The 17,729-nt window shown below is 30.4% G+C and overlaps 1 protein-coding gene and 1 pseudogene across 1 annotated transcript; one reads left to right on the top strand and one right to left on the bottom strand.

The window, feature by feature from the left end:
• The first annotated feature begins 383 nt into the window (after nucleotides 1-383).
• Nucleotides 384-884, top strand: LOC145564831 (basic leucine zipper 43 pseudogene; annotated as a pseudogene).
• A 9,964-nt stretch (nucleotides 885-10,848) lies between these two features.
• Nucleotides 10,849-11,391, bottom strand: LOC145564832 (secreted RxLR effector protein 161-like). Its single transcript, XM_081625017.1, has one exon. It carries the CDS (start codon nucleotides 11,389-11,391, stop codon nucleotides 10,849-10,851), a length of 543 nt encoding a protein of 180 aa, XP_081481143.1.
• Nucleotides 11,392-17,729: the final 6,338 nt, after the last annotated feature.

Raw genomic sequence — 17,729 nt, forward strand, 5'->3', positions numbered from 1 at the left:
GGCCCTTAAACTATGTATATAAGGAGTACAAACTCTATATGGTAACTACTATGAAAATAATTGGACAAACTTAAACAATGACTAATTAACAATAAGTGGATAAAGTTACAAGTTATTACATCATTGATGCATCCTTTAATAGTCTAATGAGTATTTCAGGACAGATTATAGTACTATTATTGTTAGATTGCGTAAGCACCTAACTTTGTTCTTCTTTTATGCTTAGCTCACCCCACTACTAATGACACCCTTGATTCTTGTCTTATAAAAGCACCTTTGTATTTCTTTCTAAATTAGCATCTCTACCTCATTTACAAATATTTTCACAATCACCATAATCTAATTACAATTAAACTGGCCTTTAATTAAGCCAAAAATAAGCCATGAATCAATGTAAGATTGAAGATCTCAATCATATGGCTTTCGAGTATCAAATCTCGTTTCCATCCAGTATAAGCCTTATACAAGATGACCTACAACCTAGTAACCAAACCTCCCTTAATTTCGATGAATTCAACCTTCAAGCTCGGTACCTGCATAACACTAGCTCAACATCGAATGAGGCCGAGAATAAGCAAGATAATAATCTAATAGACGAGAGGAAGCACCGAAGGATGGTGTCTAACCGAGAGTCAGCTAGGCGGTCTAGGATGCGAAAGAAGAGACAAATAAATGAGCTATGGTCACAAGTGTTACGGTTAAGGGGTGAGAACCACGAACTTGTTGAAAAGCTTAATCATGCATCTGAGTCTCATAATCAAGTTGTTCAAGAGAATAACCAGCTTAAGGAAGAAACTTCGAATCTTCGAAACATGGCAACGTACATGCAACTTGGCAATGATGATTTGCATGATGCTTTGAGGGATTTAGAAGATACAATATAATTTAAGGCCTATAACTTATTGCAATTGTTATGTCAAGCCATATTTTGAGCTTGCCAAAAATATAAAAAATATTTCACGAATATGTAATATGAAGCTAAGTATTACTAGTAATTCGTATATGTTAGCTATTGGTACAGCAGTATAAAAATGCAGGAGTACAACAGTATTATATTTCAATGACACTAGCTATTGGTTTAAAAGAATATTAAATTACTAAGTCACAAAATTGTTAGCTAGGCTTGTATTAAGTTATTAACTATTAAAATTAAGTTCTTAAACATGCTTGCATAAATATAAATAAATTAGAATATAACAATACGTTGACCGTCTCAACTAGAGTAAGAAACGTATAAAACATTAAACATTACATTAACAAAGAAAAGAATCCAAATTAAAACAAGATGAATATCATGATTTTAGGATATTGGGCAAAAGAATTTTCATTTTCAGCTTATAATTTGTTTTGTGAATAGAATAATCCATATGCTAGTTAGGACTAATGGTTGCATTCCTTTACTTTATAAAAAATTATATAGTTGTTTTTAATTCCTACACAAATAGCGAACACATGTGTTAATTACGAAGTATATGTATATTAAGTCTAATCTTATAATGAAGATATAATAACAAAAAAAAAATATGCTAATGATCTCATCACTTTTTATACAATTATGATCATCGATATGAAATTTTACGCATGTTATGCAAAGCGTGACACTAGTGTTGAATAAGAACAGGAAGAATAACAACGGAGTCTTGTAGTACCGTCGTCGAATAAGAAAAGGAAGGATAACTAAGATATAAGTCTTGTGTGCTACACTATATCATGACCTAATAGGCTAAAATATACTCAAGTGTGTCAGAACTTATTCTATATTATTTTTACTTATCTAAACTTATTCTTGTTGTAGTTTAAGTAGGATATCACTTATTAACTCTTTTTCGAATTCATTTAAAAGTTCCTTCCAACACAATTTTTATGTATACTATCATAGAATAATTGTCGATACCTTACATTTCTAGAGAAGTCTCCGCATTGTGGTTTAGGTTCTTGAAGAATTAGCAAATTTGATACTTCATCCGTTTTTTTTAGATGTATCATTTACAAAAACACGGACTCTTAGACAGTTTTTGGAGATGAGAGAGGTAAAGAGAAAGAAGAAAAAAAGGACTTATGTAATGTGAGAGAGAAAGAAATAATTTATTAAGTTAAAAGAAAAATGGTGCATCTAATTTAAAACTTCAATATTTAATTAGAAAGTGATGCTTCTAAAAAGAAACGGTTGAGTAATCTATCTATAATTAATACTAAAATAAAAACCGCTGACGTCATCTTTTTTAAAAAATTGTACACTGTCAGTTTTTCCTTAAATTTTTTCCCGCCTAAACTTTTTTTTTTCTCTTCCAATTTTCTTTATTTATTTTATTTTTTATTTAACTTTTATTTATTTTGAAAAAGCTAAATATTGATTGCAAAATACTTTTATCTTAAGTTACATATAGCTAATCTTAAGGAAAATAAGTATTAACCCTGTATATATGTGATTACTCCGTATAATTACAAATTCCACTGAATTTTGTTATAAACATGATTTTTTTTTTCATTATACAACTTTAATTTTTGTAGTTTGGTGTTGATTAATACAAAGGTTTTACTTATTTTGAGTGATAATATGACTTGAAAATGCATTTATACAATTATAAATTCTTTTTATTATATCCGTGCATCACACGGGAGTAATAATAATAATAACTAGGCTAGCCCCGTGCGATGCACGATTTTAAAATAAAAAATGAATTATAGACTCTTTAGCACATGTTGAGAGAAAACAACTATTTTCTCTGTCTTTCTAATTACTTTCTAATTAAATATGTAAATACAATTTCCAATAATCCATTATTTTCATATTTAGTTAGGAAGAATCAATTAAACTACATTATTAACTATATTTAACATTTACTTGTAAATAATAATATACCATAATATGCGTAGAAAACCTAAAATTTAAAATTCAATTTGAATTTAATTTTCAAAACAATGTTAAATGGGGTAGCTCAAAAAGGAAAAAAAAAAAACAATATGATATCATCCTTGCATTTTTGGCGGGAAAAAATTAAATAAGAGAGTGACACGTAAACAGTGATGACGTCAGCAGTTGTTACTTTAGTAATATTTATAGATAGATACGCTCTGCCCCATTGAAACACACTCAACGTTCTCCATTGAAGCTTTCTCCGTTGAATCTAATACTTGTATGATTGTATCCCCCATTGAAGCAGCTTCTGAGGTAAGTTGTTTATTTTTGTTATCATCATATCAATTTCACAATCTAATTTTATTGTCAGTGCATTAAGTTTAGGGTTCGAAAATCTCAACTATTGATTCTAAATTCTAAGATAACCAGCGATTATTTTACCGGAAAAGAAAATTATGAGCCTAATTTGATTATTGATCCCTAAAATCATGTGATTTTCGAGGTAATTGAATCAAATTTTGTTGCGAATGCATTGCACAACCCTTTAATGTTAGGATTCAACTATGAAATTTTGTAGGCTTTTGTTTATAACCTTTTAGTGCTAAGATGGAATTATGAAAAGGGCTTATTCTCCCTGGTATAGCATTTAATTAGTGTTATGAAATTGCAATGATGAGCTTAAAGAAAACGAAACCAAGCTAATGGCAATGCAACTTAATTATACACCTTATTCATTTACGGCAATTCATGAATTGTCTTTTTTTTCCCTTCTGATTTTCGACCGTATCCTAATCCTGAAAATGTTGGAAATGTTTCTGATTAGGGTCTGGTCTCAATTCTTATGGAGTGTGTGGTTCAGGGGGTAATTTTTTTTTCCCCAATCTAATGTTTGTTCATGTTTCAATGTTTCCTGTAGTTAATCTTAACCTACATGACTTTGCAATCTGTTGCTATTTATTTATTTTTTGTGTCTGCATTTGTTTTCTCATAGCCTATAATGCAACAGGATGAGGCTAATACTTCCTCTGCGCTTAATAATTTTCACACTTCTTTTTTGGTTTTATAATTTGCCCACTTCTATATTGATGCTTCTCTTGTTAATATAATGTCGAGTGTGTGTTGCTTCAATAATATGTGGTCCTTGCCATGTTTATAATTGAGACTCATATTCTGAACACTAATATTATATTTGCAGGCAGTGCAGCACCTTTAGAAGTAGAAGTTAACAAGCAATTTTTTAGGAGGGTCCCTTATAATTTGCTTTATCAGGCTATCAGCCATACCCTAGATTTAAAAGAGCAATGTATCTACACTTACATATTAAAAGGCGTTCCTAAAACAGAATGTGTTCCACGTGTCACCTTTTTCAAGTTCGACATGTCAGCAATATGCGCACATATGTTATTATAAACATGACATGTCACTTTCACATGTATTAGGTTTACATTTAAAAAATGCTTATAACAAGACTTGAACTCAAGACCAACAAGTCTTAAATTAAGAGTCTTACCATCTTAGCCATTTATTAATTGTGTATTTTTATCCAACAAAATGATAGTTAACTTAGATAACCCGGGGCATCGCCCGAGCCACCCACTAGTACATACACTAAAGTAATCCCTGGTTGGACACTTGGCAAAATTTTGTGAAAAAATTTCCCTCCAAAATGCTACTTATAATTATTTTTTAAATTTTAAATTAAATTCTTTTAATAATTTTTTTATATATATATATGCAACACATAAAAATTTTAATGGCAGATATTAAATAAATTTATAATTCAAAATAAAAAAATTAAAATAAAATGGTGTTTCAGTTGACTATTATTATTATTATTATTATTATAAATCCGTGATTGCACAGGGCCAAAATTAGTTAATGTAATATGCATGATTTCTTCATATTGCCATGTCATTTTTCAAATGTGCACCAAAAAGTAGTTAGTGAATATTGAAGTGGCAATTATTTTGATTGGATCATATTTTAGTGGGTCACTTGTACATATTTGTGTCTGTGTTAGGGCTATGCATCGGTCTAAAATCGGACCGGACCTGTATTGTAAATAGACAAATTAGTGTCCATGTTAGTTTGATTTTAATTTGGGCTTAAATCTTGAAATGTGGATGCAACACACGCCCACCCATACCTGGCGCAAATTAATTCCACTGTCACGTTGGCTCCGATACCATGTTAGTGGACCAACTCAACCAAAAGCTTAAGCTGATGATTGAGGCCAGGAATATGTTTTATAGTTACTTCATATTTTAGGTAGAGTCTAATTTCATGTCAATTAAATGGGAATGAATTAGCTTTGTCACTTTTGTGATAGCACTCTAATAGGAATTCCCCAATTGTATGGTTGTGCTTCCATTTCACAAGAATATATATTTATTATAACACCAAGGTAAATATTCAAATCACTAGATGAAAAATTAATGGAGAATAATTAATCAACACCGCGACACATGGTTAACTAATATCATTATAGCTAGGGAAAAAAAACCAATGCAATAATTAGAAGATACTTAAAGATTTGCTTCACTAAAGAATCCAATTACTTCTAAAAGTGGATTAAGATATTTATTAAAAACTCACGTAAGCAGCAATATAATAAGGATGCATTAACTTAGGAGTTACCACAAGTTTATACCAACCATACATATATATTAATATATAATACATCGTATATATAAATAATTAATTACTATTAATTTACCCCAGAAAATTAATCGTGAAGGTTGGACCGTCAAAGTTTCTCATATTTATCGTGAAGGAAATCGTGCGGCGGATTGATTGGCCAACCGCGGAGTCTCTCAAAACACCGACTTTGATCTTCTTAATTTTATTCCGTCTAGTCTTAGTAGTATTTTAGAGGAGGATATAAGAGGGGTGGCTTTCCCAAGTCTCATCCCTCCTTAGTTTTTCATTTTCAATTTTTTTTTTTTTTGTTTTGTTTGTTTTTGTTTTTGTTGCCTTGCTTGTGTATTTTTCTTTTTCCTTGGCTTTGCCTCACTAGAATAAAAATAAAATAAAAAATAAAAAATAAATAAAAAATAAAAAAATAAAAAATTTACCCCAGAAAATGACTGAGTGTCAATTTTGGAGTATGAAGTATATGATACTTTCCCATTCAATGCAACCGCAAAGCAGAAATAACAGAGTTTTAGTTAGGTCATGCAAGATGGAATTATCTTGTCTCAACCAATCAATTCTAGCCCGTTCGATGTATGGATCATATTTTGGCTAAAATCCAACTAAAACATCATGTATTGGTTCACCAATCATACCAAGAACAAGTTGTTTTTAAGGGCTTTCAATAACCCAAAAAATTATATACGTAGTATCTGTTAACAATGAAACCTTCTAGCGTAGTCGTCGACTACAGACGACTACGGACGCCTATGGTCGACTACAATAAAAGACTAAATCTCATCCGTTGATATTTTTTATTGCTTAATCTTAGCCTTCGAAAACTTTTTAAGTTACACATCATTTAAGTCACGACAACTCAGCGACCAGTAAGCGCCCAGTTAGCAAAGGGTTGTTTGATTCATTACTTTCAGAGGGTAATTTTTTTTTTCGAGTTATAATATTATAATTTAAAACTAATCATTCAAAGTTATAATTAAAGAAAATCATTCAAAATAAACGATTGACGAAAAAATTCATTTGTATACCTTCATCTCCATTTTGATAGCTTCAAACATTCAACAATGGTGCACCTAATTTTTAATCTATTTTAATGGGGCACTCCATGTTCAACCTCTAATTTTCATTATTTATACAAAAATTATCAAATTAAATATGGAATCAATAAGATTAATGATAAATAATCACATTTATGCTTTAATTTTTTTATTTCAGCGTTTGTATCAATTCACGTGTGTATAAAAAATTTGATTGAAAAATTATGGATTAGATCTTTCGGATCAATTGTTAGAATTGAAATAATTTTTAGTTTAATTTAGAATAGTCATATGAATTCGTGAATAATCATCCGTCATTGTTGAATTTTTCTTTGAAGAAGCCATTGTTGAATGTTGAAGCTTGATGAGCATGATTTTAGGTTGAAAATTAATTTTAAAAAAAAGATAAACCAAAATCTAACTGATTTCCGTTTTTCTTTTATGAGGGTTTTAATTAATTTTAATTATGTTTATATATATATATATATATATATATATATATATATATATATATATATATATATATATATATATATATATATATATATATAAGTGCTTAATATAAGGGATGAATCTTTACAATAAAAAAAATATCTCAAATATACTAAGTATATATATTTTGTTAACTAATTAAAATATTAATACAGATTTATTAAATAGTTATAGAATATGGAAAATTTTTGTATACATTAATTTACATAACTCATCAAACACTTTAGTAGTATCACGTTCCAAGTGTTTTGAAGATGGATAAAAATAAAAAGAAAACTTTTGTTAAAAAAACAAAAGGGAAAAAAATGAAAGAGGTTGTTATAGAGGTGTGATTTTAGGTAAAACTAGATTAGCACTCGTGCGATGCACGAATTAGAAAAAATAATTCAATACAATATAAAATAATTAATTCACAAAATGTGGGTTTTTGGAAAGAGAAACATCACTAATACGCTTTTGGTTAATTGATGTTCATACTTTAATTTATTTATTAAAAATTATTTTCCTAATATTGAATTTGGAAGGAAAAAAATATGATAAAAATGATGTCATAAGCAATTTTGGAGGGAAAAATTTCCATGAGAAATTGGCATGTGTACAGTGGTGGTGTAAGCGGTTTTTATTTTAGTTATAGATATAGTAGGCGTTGTTTTGGGGATATTAACATATTATATCCTTATCCGTCAAAAAAAAACATATTATATCCTTAATCATCTCAAATAAGGAAAAACTAATTGGCCAAAAAATAAAATACAATTATTTACCCAAAAAAAAGCCAAAAAAAAAAAAAACGTAGCAAGGTTAGTTTCCTTGATTTCCTCAAAGCAAAGCAAAAAGTAATCCAGCTCATATTTTCCTAAATAAATGGTTAGTTTTCCTTGAATCAAGGTGATTTTTTTTTTTTTTTTTACTAGATCTATCCTTAATATTCTTATTTCTCTAATATGTACAAACCTTAGCATATACTACTTGGTATATATAAAGCTACCAAAACAAAGACTTTAGGAGTAAGGCAACAACCTAACAATATCAAAATATATCCTAAAATAAGATATTCTCTATAAAATATCTTAAAATATGATATTCCATCATATATTCTCCAATCCTTTTAATTATACGGAGTATTAAAAATATTACGTTTGCCAAATTTGCTTTTAAATTTGAAAACATGTACTTATACATATTTGAATTTTGTACTATTCATACATTTTTTTTGAACTAATTTTGCATAGATATTCAAATCACAATGTTTTGTATGCGGCCTGTTGTACCATATGGCAAGAGTTACTCGGTCAGGGGTTATTCGAGTTGTCAGGGTTACTGAAGTTGCCGAGATTACTCGAGTTTCTTGATCAAGGATTACTCGAGTTGCCGGGGTTAATTAAGATTTCTGACCGAGTAACCCCTCAAGCAACCCCTGACCGAGTAACCCCTCGAGTAATCCATGATCGAACCCCTCGAGTAACCCTTGATCGAGTAACCCATTAAGTAACCCTTGACTGAACCCTCAAGTAATCCCTGATCGAGTATGTGAATAGGTGCCTTTTAGGCTATTTTAACCTAAGTAGATTGGTTGCATCGTTTTTACAGATTTCTCGAGAATTGGGCTTGAGACCCTTTTTACCATGTTGACATGAGCAAGTGACACGTGTCATGTCCTGATTGGCTTTTTTTAGCGCTGAGTTAGGGACATATGTCACTATACTATTGATGCACAATTGCACATGTCTAGGGTATTTTTCCCTAAACAACTTGGCAGCCCCAAACGACTACTAGTTAATCCCAAAATAAAACCTAATAAAGATATGTTTGTCTATAACCGAAAGACAATTATCCAAATTCATATGCGCTAAAATCTTATAGCAATTTCGTCTATAGTCCTATTATTTGCAACAAATTAATAACCTTGGGTAGATTTAAACTCACAGCCCGTAGAGCATACATAAATTTCGCTTTTAGGTATTCTCAATTTAATTTTGGGTGTACCCAACATTCTAATTTTATTAGTCAACTAGGTTAGGTCCCGTGCCATGCACGGTAATTTCACTATAATTAATCGATTAAAGAAAAAATAATTTTATATTAAAAATAACACCGATAATATACATATATAACATATTTATTATCTTCTTATTTTGTGTATTTAATGAAATAAAACATGAAATATAACAAAAGAGTTGAATTTTATATTAAAAATAACATCGATAAAATACATATATAATATATTTATTATCTTCTTATTTTGTGTATATAATGAAATAAAACATGACATATAACAAAAGAGTTCATTAGACAAATGAGTATATGTTAAAACTACATATTACACCATATGAATTTTTAAAAGTTAAATAATAAATGGGTATCAATTTTCTTTTTATTAACTAAATTAATATTTAAAATTATGTATTATACCTAATAGGATGGAATAATAACCCTGATTAATGATATTTGGTCAAATTTTTTCCTAAAATATGATCATATATGAAAGCATCGAGATACAAATAAAATGTTGGGGATTTTCTAGTAAACAAGGGTCACAAAGAAATGAAAATGAAATTATTGGAAAAACCTTCGAGGCGTGAACGGGATCACTTTCTTAAAAGTATAATTCCGACCCTATAGTACAACCGGGTATCACGGAAATTACTCAGGAGATACAACGAAGAACAATTACAATAACTTGTTGGATTATTCCAATTCAATGTATTAAAGTGTTTATATTTTGTAATAACGAATAACTGATAGTAACTTCCTATGTCAAAGTGATAAGATAAAAATTATATTTCATCTCGCAAAACTACATTCATCATATAAGAAGTTTCTCATATATATATATATATATATATATATATATATATATATATAAGATAGTAGCTTAGTATCAAAAGTAACAATGCATTAAGTCAAGCATTAAACAATGCTTTAAGTTATGCATTGAACAACGTATTAAGACACACATAAACAACGCATCAAACATCAAATGTTAAGAGATGCATTAAACAATGCATTAATACACTAAGTTATAATGCATTAAGTATGTAACTGCCCAACTAAATCAAGAGAAATCAAAACTAAAACCGTAAGTAGTAACGGTTGCAATAATAATGACGAATCAGCCACTTTCTTCCTTTCTCTTAACTAGTTGTACACTACTACCTTAATCATATGTTGTCTAAGTCATGACACCTTAACCAAATGACTTAAACTTAACATAACATGAATATTAATCAATTAAATACTTTAAATTCTCCAACAATCCTCCCCCATTTAGAATATTCAAAACGATTTATTGCATAAAAACATCATCATCACAAAAACAATCTTATGCATACATGAAAGTGTACAAAGACTTGAACTCCCACTTAGTGCAACATTACAACCCAAGAATCCGTATCCATTTGGTATCGTAAAACATTTGAACCAAAAGCAATACATATTGGATACTTGAAGATATTACACACACAAGATTAATTACTTAAATACATATTAACTTGACACTTAAGCCATGTGTCCATATCTATTCATAAGTACATCGAAGGTAAGCCCATAATAACTTCTTGAAGCGGCTAAACCTCATACTTATATAGGTAGATTTCCAAAACATGCTCCTGTGACATAGCATAATATCAGGAATTCTATTAAGTTAAACAACCTCTTTTACATCATAGAAAATCCGGAACTTTACCTTGGATGAATAAACAAGTTCCCAATTAGCAAATGAAAAAGTTAATCTTACTGAACTTAAGACCCAACGTCTTATTGGGCGTTAAGTTAAGACTCCCTCATTTGTAATTATTTAGGGCTCCAATTTTAAACCGATTGCCATCCTATTATTAACATCTCTTGCCAATGCCTTTGTAAAACAATTGGCGAGATTAAGATTTGTTCGAACATATCAATAGTGATCACACTATCCTTGATAAGTCCTTGGATGTAACTATGTTGTACTCCAATGTATCTTGACTTACTATTATAAACTTGGCTATAAGACCTTGCCAAGGTAGCATTGTTGTCACAATGTATCACTATTGGTGATATTGGTTTTGGCAACAAAGGAATCTCAAACATGAGATCCTTCAACCATTTGGCTTCTTTATCAGCCGTATGCAATGCAATGAACTTCGATGTCATTGTGGAGTCCGCAATGCAAGTTTGTTTCTTAGAAGCCCATGAAATGGCACCTTCCCCATGTAGGAAAACCCATCCACTTGTGGAGGAATGATCTTTATTAGAGATCCAACTTGCATCCGAATAGCCTTCTACAACTGAAGGATATCTACTATAAGACAAACCATGATTCATAGTTTTCTTCAAGTACTTCAATAAGCGTCGAACCGCTTGCCAATGTATCATACTAGGATTACTAGTTTACCTAATTAGTTGACCAACTGCATAAGCAATATCCAGCCTAGTACATGTTATGGCATACATCAAACAACCTATTACTTTAGCATATTCAAGTTGTGAAACTGTATTACCTTTATTAGGTATCAACTATATGCTAGGATCCATAGGTGTTGAATAAAGAGAAGTAGAGTCATCACTCACATTAAATTTCTTGAGCACTTTCTCAATGTAATGAGATTGTGACAAGATCAACTTTCCTTTTTCCCTCTTTATCCTTATGCCTAAGATGACATTCGCTTCTCCCATGTCTTTCATGGAAAACTGAGAACTAAGGAAGAATTTTGTCATTTCAACTTGTGACAAATCCGTTCCAGAGATCAACATGTCATCTACATATAGACAAATTAAGACATCTTGACCGTTGTCATTTAATTTTCTATAAATACACTTGTCTGAATTGTTCAACTTGAAACCATTAGACAACACAACCTCATCAAACTTTTGATGCCATTGCTTAGGTGCTTGTTTTATCCCATGCAAAGATTTAATCAACTTGCAAACTTTTCCTTCTTAACCTTCCACAACAAACCCATTCGGTTGTCGCATGTAAAATTCTTCTTCTAGATCTCCATTCAAAAACGTTGTCTTGACATCCATTTGATGGACCACAAGATTATGGATTGCCGCAAGTGCAATCAACAACCTTATAGTTGAGATTTTAGCAACAGGTGCATATGTATCAAAATAATCGATACCAGACTTTTGTGTAAAGCCTTGTGCCACTAACCAGGCTTTGAACTTTTCAACTGTTCCATCAATCCTCAATTTCCTTTTGAAGATCCACTTGCACCCTATTGGTTTACATTTTGGTGGTAAGTTAGCTAACACCCAAGTATTGTTTCCCATGATGGATTCCATCTCATCATTAATAGCTTCCTTCCAAAATGGAGCATCACGAGACCTCATAGCATACATGTCCTACACTTCTCTATTCTTGGATCAAAAGACGGAATTAAATCATGCTTTGACATAAAATATAACTTTTTATAATTAACATGTCAAAGTCTTACATGCCATAGAGAAGAGAAATCATTAACAACATACACATTGTCTTTCCAAGCATTAGAAATACTAAGCTTAAACATTCCATCACATAAGTAACCAAGTCCTACAAATAAACCACCTTTAGACAATATAAATTTATCCGACTTAAACACCATTCTAAAACCTAAAAGATTCAAGATAGCACCGGACACTAAATTCCTCCTAAGCTCGGGAGCATACAACACATCCCTTAAAATAAGAGATTTTCCTGAGCTAAACATTAATTCAACTTGCCCCTTGCCCAACATTTTTGCGGTGGAGTCGTTCCCCATGTAAAGAATCTCTCCATTGGTCACCTCAACGAAGGATTTAAACAACGAACGATCCTTGCAAACATGCCTCGATGCACCCAAATCGATGTACCAAGAAGTATCACCCTGCACGCATAGGATTTCATAAATCACACACAAATAGTTCATTAAAGAATTAAATGAAATTTGTGCTCAAGAATTACCTTGCTTGTCTTGGGATTGGCTAGAACCGCCTTTCCCACCTTGAGCTTTCTTGTTGCTCATCTTTTTTTTCCAAATGGTACAATCTTTCTTAAAATGTCCAGCTTTTCCACAAACCCAACAAGCTCGTGATGTTTGAGCATCACTTCCCACTTTAGGCTTTTTGCCTTTGTACTTGTTTGAGTCATTTCCTCTCTTCCTCTCATAAGACTTAGCATCCTCCACCACATTAACCGTGGAAGAACTAGGATTAACATCCTTTTGTCCCTCTTGCACCCGGATTTCTTCCTCAATTCGAATATGAGAAGGCAAGCCCTCGAGATTAATATCATCTTTTTTATGATTTAAAGCATTTCTAAAATCTTTCCAAGATGATGGTAGTTTATCAATTATAGAAGAAACAATAAAGGTCTCATCAAGGTTGATATTGTGTTGCCTAAAACTCCCTAAAATTCTTTGGATTTCATGAAATTGTTCCATAACCGGCCTACTATCAATCATTTTGAAATTATTGAACTTACTAACAAGAAATTTCTTACTAGAAGCATCCTCGGCCATGTACTTAGACTCTAGTTCATCTCAAAGTAATTTAGCGAACTCATAAAATTGATAAACATCAAACAATTCATTAGACATACCGTTTAGGATGTGACCACAACATATGTAGTTGTAATTCTCCCACTTGTTCCTCTTTCTAGTAGCCTCCAATGTCTCTTTTTCCTCCTCCGATGGCTTCGGGGATGTGAGAACATAAGCCACACCGAGAGTTGTCAAGAAAAAATGCATCTTCTTTTGCCACCTTCGAAAAGCAACACCCTCGAACTTGTCCAATTTATGGAAATTGGTCATCATTTCCTTCACATTTGCCATCTTTGTAGTAGATTATACTTTTGGACTGTTGGGGATTTTCTAGTAAACAAGGGTCACAAAGAAATGGAAATGAAATTATTGGAAAAACCTTCGAGGCGTGAACGGGATCACTTTCTTAAAAGTATAATTCCGACCCTATACTACAACCGGGTATCACGGAAATTACTTAGGAGATACAACGAAGAACAATTACAATAACTTGTTGGATTATTGCAATTCAATGTATTAAAGTGTTTATATTTTGTGATAACGAATAACTGATAGTAACTTCCTATGCCAAAGTGATAAGATAAAAATTATATTTCATCTCTCAAAACTACATTCATCATATAAGAAGTTTCTCATATATATATATATATATATATATATATATATATATATATATATATATATATATATATATATATATATATATATATATATAAGATAGTAGCTTAGTATCAAAAGTAACAATGCATTAAGTCAAGCATCAAACAATGCTTTAAGTTATGCATTGAACAACGTATTAAGACACACATAAACAACGCATCAAACATCAAATGTTAAGAGATGCATTAAACAATGCATTAATACACTAAGTTATAATGCATTAAGTATGTAACTGCCCAACTAAATCAAGAGAAGTCAAAACTGAAACCGTAAGTAGTAACGGTTGCAATAATAGTGACGAATCAGCCACTTTCTTCCTTTCTCTTAACTAGTTGTACACTACTACGTTAATCATATGTTGTCTAAGTCATGACACCTTAACCAAATGACTTAAACTTAACATAACATGAATATTAATCAATTAAATACTCTAAATTCTCCAACATAAAAAAAATAATGAAATTTTAATCAATCAATCTTCTGACATTATTACATGCATAGATAAAGTGTTTATAAGTTTAAGCTTTGTTGTTGTACTCCCTTCATTTAATATGTTCCTCGTGTTAGAATTAGGCGAGAAACCAATTAAAGCGTTAAAAAAATAATATACACATTATACAATACATTTTATGATAATTGAATACAATAACAATACATAAATAGTTGAAAATTAAAATATAGAATAATGTTATTTTTGTATAAAAAATATGCAATAAGTAGGAAGATTCTTTAAATAAGAATATTTTGAAATTTCTTAATGAAAAATACTGAAAGAACAAATAAGCAAATGAAATAATAATAACAATAATAATAAAATATTTCCAATAAAATTATGAAAGTTATATTATACTAAAATTCTCAAAGAAGTTTTTGTATAAAAAGAAATGAGTGATTTGAAGGGAAAATAACAGCACCAAGAAATGACATGTGTCATTCTTGGTGTCTATTTTAATATTATGTTACTGATTAGAATGATTGATAAAGGTAAGACTTGATGAAAGAATAGATCACGGTGTATAAAATGTTTCTTGTTTTGGGTATAACTAAGTTATAGTTGGGTGTATCTAAATTCCAAAACAAAGTGGTTCATTGTTTTTTAATTTATTTTTAACAAAATACAGAAATATAAGATTATTTTGGATAATCACATCCGTTTTTAGTACTCTTGAGTCTTGACTAGATTAATTACCACTCTATCTAATCAAGGTCTAAAAATTAGCTTAATTGTGGTTCTTATTACAGTAGAAATCCCGATTTTATATGTTGAAAATAGAAACTCAACCAAAAAATTACCTATTACATAACTATCCTTATTTAGATTGAGAAGCCCCCTCATCTTAGATTAATTTAAGGATACGCGAAAACATTTACTTGAATGTACACAATACGTAAGAATATCTATCACAATTAGGCAGTCACAAATGTCTAATAGTTATTCCCAAAATAAAACGCTAAAGATTAGTTTGTATTTAATCGAAGGATAACTATTATTGAAATTCATACATGCAAGAATTCTAGCAATTTCAATTATATTGTTAGTGCAATTATTCACAACGAAGGAATACTTACTTAGAAAAAACTCTCAACCCCAATAGTGCATACATACATGAATTTGGCTTTTTTATATCCCCAATCTAATTTTGGGCATATCCAAATAAATTTTTTTAGTTTATTAGAACGATTGACAAAGATAAGACTTAACCTAGACATAGATCACGGTGTATAAAATGTTTTTCATTTTGGGTATACCTAAGTTATATTTAGGCGTACCTAAAACGAAATGGTTTAATTTTTTATTTTTTAAAATACACAAGTTTAAGGTTATTTCAGAAAAATAATTACATCCATTTTTAGTACTCTTGAGTAGGTTTATTGCCAGTCTATCTAACCAAGATCTTATTAGAGCAACTCCAATGCTTGTAACTAGGGACTTCCTTGTAATTTTAAATAGTCCCTAGCTGGCCATTGGAGCAAAAATATGTAATTAGCTTAGTCAAGCAAATTAGCTTTGCCAAGCTAATTTGCTTGAAAAAAACTTGCCAAAAAGAAAATACTAAAAGTCAATTAGTAATTAAGATAAAAATAATAAATTGATAATTTAAATAGTAAGCTAATAACTAGCCATTGGGGATCAAACTAGCTACAAAGATAATTAGCTTGAAAGCTTAAGTGGCATGACAAGCTAATTTAACAATTAGCTTACTATTGGAGTTGCTCTTAGCTTATCACGACTCTTATTAAAATTGAAAGGCCAATTTTAGATGCTGAAACTAGTTGTTCAGCCAAAACATTTCCTATTACATAATAATCCTTGTCTAAAATATAGATCACGATGTATATAATGTTTCCCAATTTGGGTATACCCAAGTTATATTTGCCAAAACATTATTACTTATTACATAACGATCCTCGTTTAGATTAAGATCCCTTTATCTTAAAGTAATTTAGAAATATGCGAAAATATATACTTGAATGTACGTTGTACGTAGTAAAGAACAAAATTAGGCGGTCCCAAATGACTAGTTAGTCCCAAAATTTATTGCTAAAGATTAGTTTGCTTTTACTTGAAGGATAGTTATCAAAATTCAAACACACAAGAATCCTAACAATTACGATAATTAGTCCAATTATTCGCAACGGATTACTCTTGCATAGAAAAACACTCATGACCCCTACAATATAATTACATAAATTTTCTTTTAGATATCCCCAAATCCCCAATTATATTTTGCCATACCCCAAATTCGAATTTTATAATTAGTCGACTAGGACGATTGACAAAGATAAGAATTGATTAACATATAGATTATGGTATATAAACTATTTCCTATTTTGGGTATACGTAAGAGCATCTCCAACGGATGAATTTGGGGGACCTGCTTGCAATTTATGAAAAATTCTAAGCTACTTACTATCCATTGGAGGAGAAAGAAAGTCGCTGAACTAAGCAATTCGCTTATCTAGGCGGCTAGCTTGGAGAAACAAGTAAATTAAAATAAAGAATTGCTGTAGCGCCGCGTGAAGTAAACGAAACAAGTTTTTGTCCTGCGTGTGACAGAAGCGCTTGGTTATTGTTGTAGCTTGTCTTTCTTTATTTAAATATTGAAAAAATTAACATTTATTGCATGTCATTAGCTTTTCTGCCTTTGACGAACTCTTCTAGGTAGATGTAGCTAGCAGTCAACTTTTGTTTTTCATCTTTATCCTATCTTTTTTTAATGTTTATATTTTAGTAGTACGGAGTACCTTTTTTGCTTTTAAACTAATCAATCGGTAAAACTAAATTCATATGTAACAAACTTATTTTAGGATAGTTTTATACTTTTAAAAAAATTAATAGGATAGCTAAATTCCTAAACTTACGCATAACAAATAAACAAATTTGACTTTATGATCAATCAATTAACAAATATATGAAGATTTACACATATTCTTTATATAAATACCACTTGCATCATTAATAACATATCTTCCCATATTTTGTTTCCTCTACTGTATTTATAATGTTAGATTTTCAAGTGGATTATGAAGATCCATATAGTTCATATT

This window comes from Chenopodium album, chromosome 10 (genome assembly GCF_948465745.1).
Source record: "Chenopodium album chromosome 10, dcCheAlbu1.1, whole genome shotgun sequence".
Taxonomy (NCBI): domain Eukaryota; kingdom Viridiplantae; phylum Streptophyta; class Magnoliopsida; order Caryophyllales; family Amaranthaceae; genus Chenopodium; species Chenopodium album.

Excerpts from the sequence above, each read along its gene's own strand:
- LOC145564832 (XM_081625017.1), bottom strand. The coding sequence starts at position 11,391 with ATGATACATTGGCAAGCGGTTCGACGCTTATTGAAGTACTTGAAGAAA.